The sequence below is a fragment of the Acanthisitta chloris genome, unplaced genomic scaffold (assembly GCF_000695815.1).
Source record: "Acanthisitta chloris isolate BGI_N310 unplaced genomic scaffold, ASM69581v1 scaffold17894, whole genome shotgun sequence".
Taxonomy (NCBI): Eukaryota; Metazoa; Chordata; class Aves; order Passeriformes; family Acanthisittidae; genus Acanthisitta; species Acanthisitta chloris.
In genome coordinates, this window is record NW_008667817.1 from 6,886 (window position 1) to 8,011 (window position 1,126).

Consider the following 1,126-nt stretch of genomic DNA (forward strand, 5'->3'; position numbering starts at 1 on the left):
CAAACCACTCCTCCAAGCTGCTCCAAGAAGGAGAACTGGGCATGGGCTGCCCAGGCTGCTGTTCCCCTGGAAACGAGGATGGTTTCCACCTCCCGGGAGCAGCGTGGGCTGGGGAAGCAGCAAGCAGCCACCAGCAAAGCTAACCTGGAGATGGAGACCAAGCCCTGGCCCTGCCTCCGCACACGCAGGCCCTGGGGATGCTGTTACCTTCCACAGATCTTTCTTCAGGAAGGAGACCTTCCCGTGGTACCCAGCCTTCCAGGCACGGTAGTTGGAGAGACACAGCAGCCAGGGATTGAGCTCATAGCCTAGGGCAGGTCTCAGACCTTGCTTGTAAGCCTCAACCACCTGGAGAGGGGAGAGAGAGAGAGGTCAAACTCAAACAATCCTCAGTGTTGAGTCTGGGGGACAATCTGGGCACAGGGGCAGGGACTGATGCCAGTTCCACTCCCTCCCTCCTGTTGGCTCCAGGGCAGGGTGACCTTAGTCCTCAGCACCTTCCAGAGTGCTCATTCCCACCCTACTCACTGCATGTGAGGTCTTCTAGGGCCACCTAGGACCACCTACAAACATCTGGGCCCACCTAGAAGCACCTAAGAGTGTCTAGGGCCATCTAGGACCACGTAGGGTCACTTAGGACCACTTACAACCATCTAGGACAGTCTAGAACCACCTAAGACCACCTAGGGATGCCTAGGACCACTTAGGGATGCCTAAGACCACCTAGGAATGCCCAGGACCACTTAGGGATGCCTAAGACCATCTAGGGATGCCTAAGACCATCTTGGGATGCCTAAGACCATCTAGGAATGCCCAGGACCACCTAGGGATGCCTAAGACCATCTAGAGATGCCCAGGACCATCTTGGGATGCCTAAGATCATCTAGGGATGCCCAGGACCCCCCGGGACCGCCCAAGGACTGTAGCCCCAGAGGCAGACGCAGGGCAGCAGGTACCTGGGGTGCTCCCGACCACCCTCCCGGTGCCAGCCCACCCGGGCCACCCCGACCCCCGACCCCGCACTCTTACGATCCGTCCGTCCCCGGACCCCAGGTCCACCGTCTTCCCCGCGCGGCCTCGCAGCAGTGCCATGGCGTTGGCCACCTGGCCGGGGCTGGCGGGCTGG

General features: G+C 60.3%; 1 protein-coding gene across 1 annotated transcript in view; it reads right to left on the bottom strand.

Moving 5' to 3' along the window:
* The window catches only part of FAM173A (family with sequence similarity 173, member A), a gene marked incomplete at its 5' end in the record, with an annotated part of 3,133 nt that extends 2,011 nt beyond the window's left edge, over positions 1 to 1,122 (bottom strand). Inside the window, 2 exons of the mRNA XM_009072675.1 lie at positions 208 to 348; positions 1,030 to 1,122. Coding sequence (XP_009070923.1) covers positions 208 to 348; positions 1,030 to 1,122 — 234 coding nt within the window. The remainder of the gene's footprint in view (positions 1 to 207; positions 349 to 1,029) is intronic.
* Positions 1,123 to 1,126: the final 4 nt, after the last annotated feature.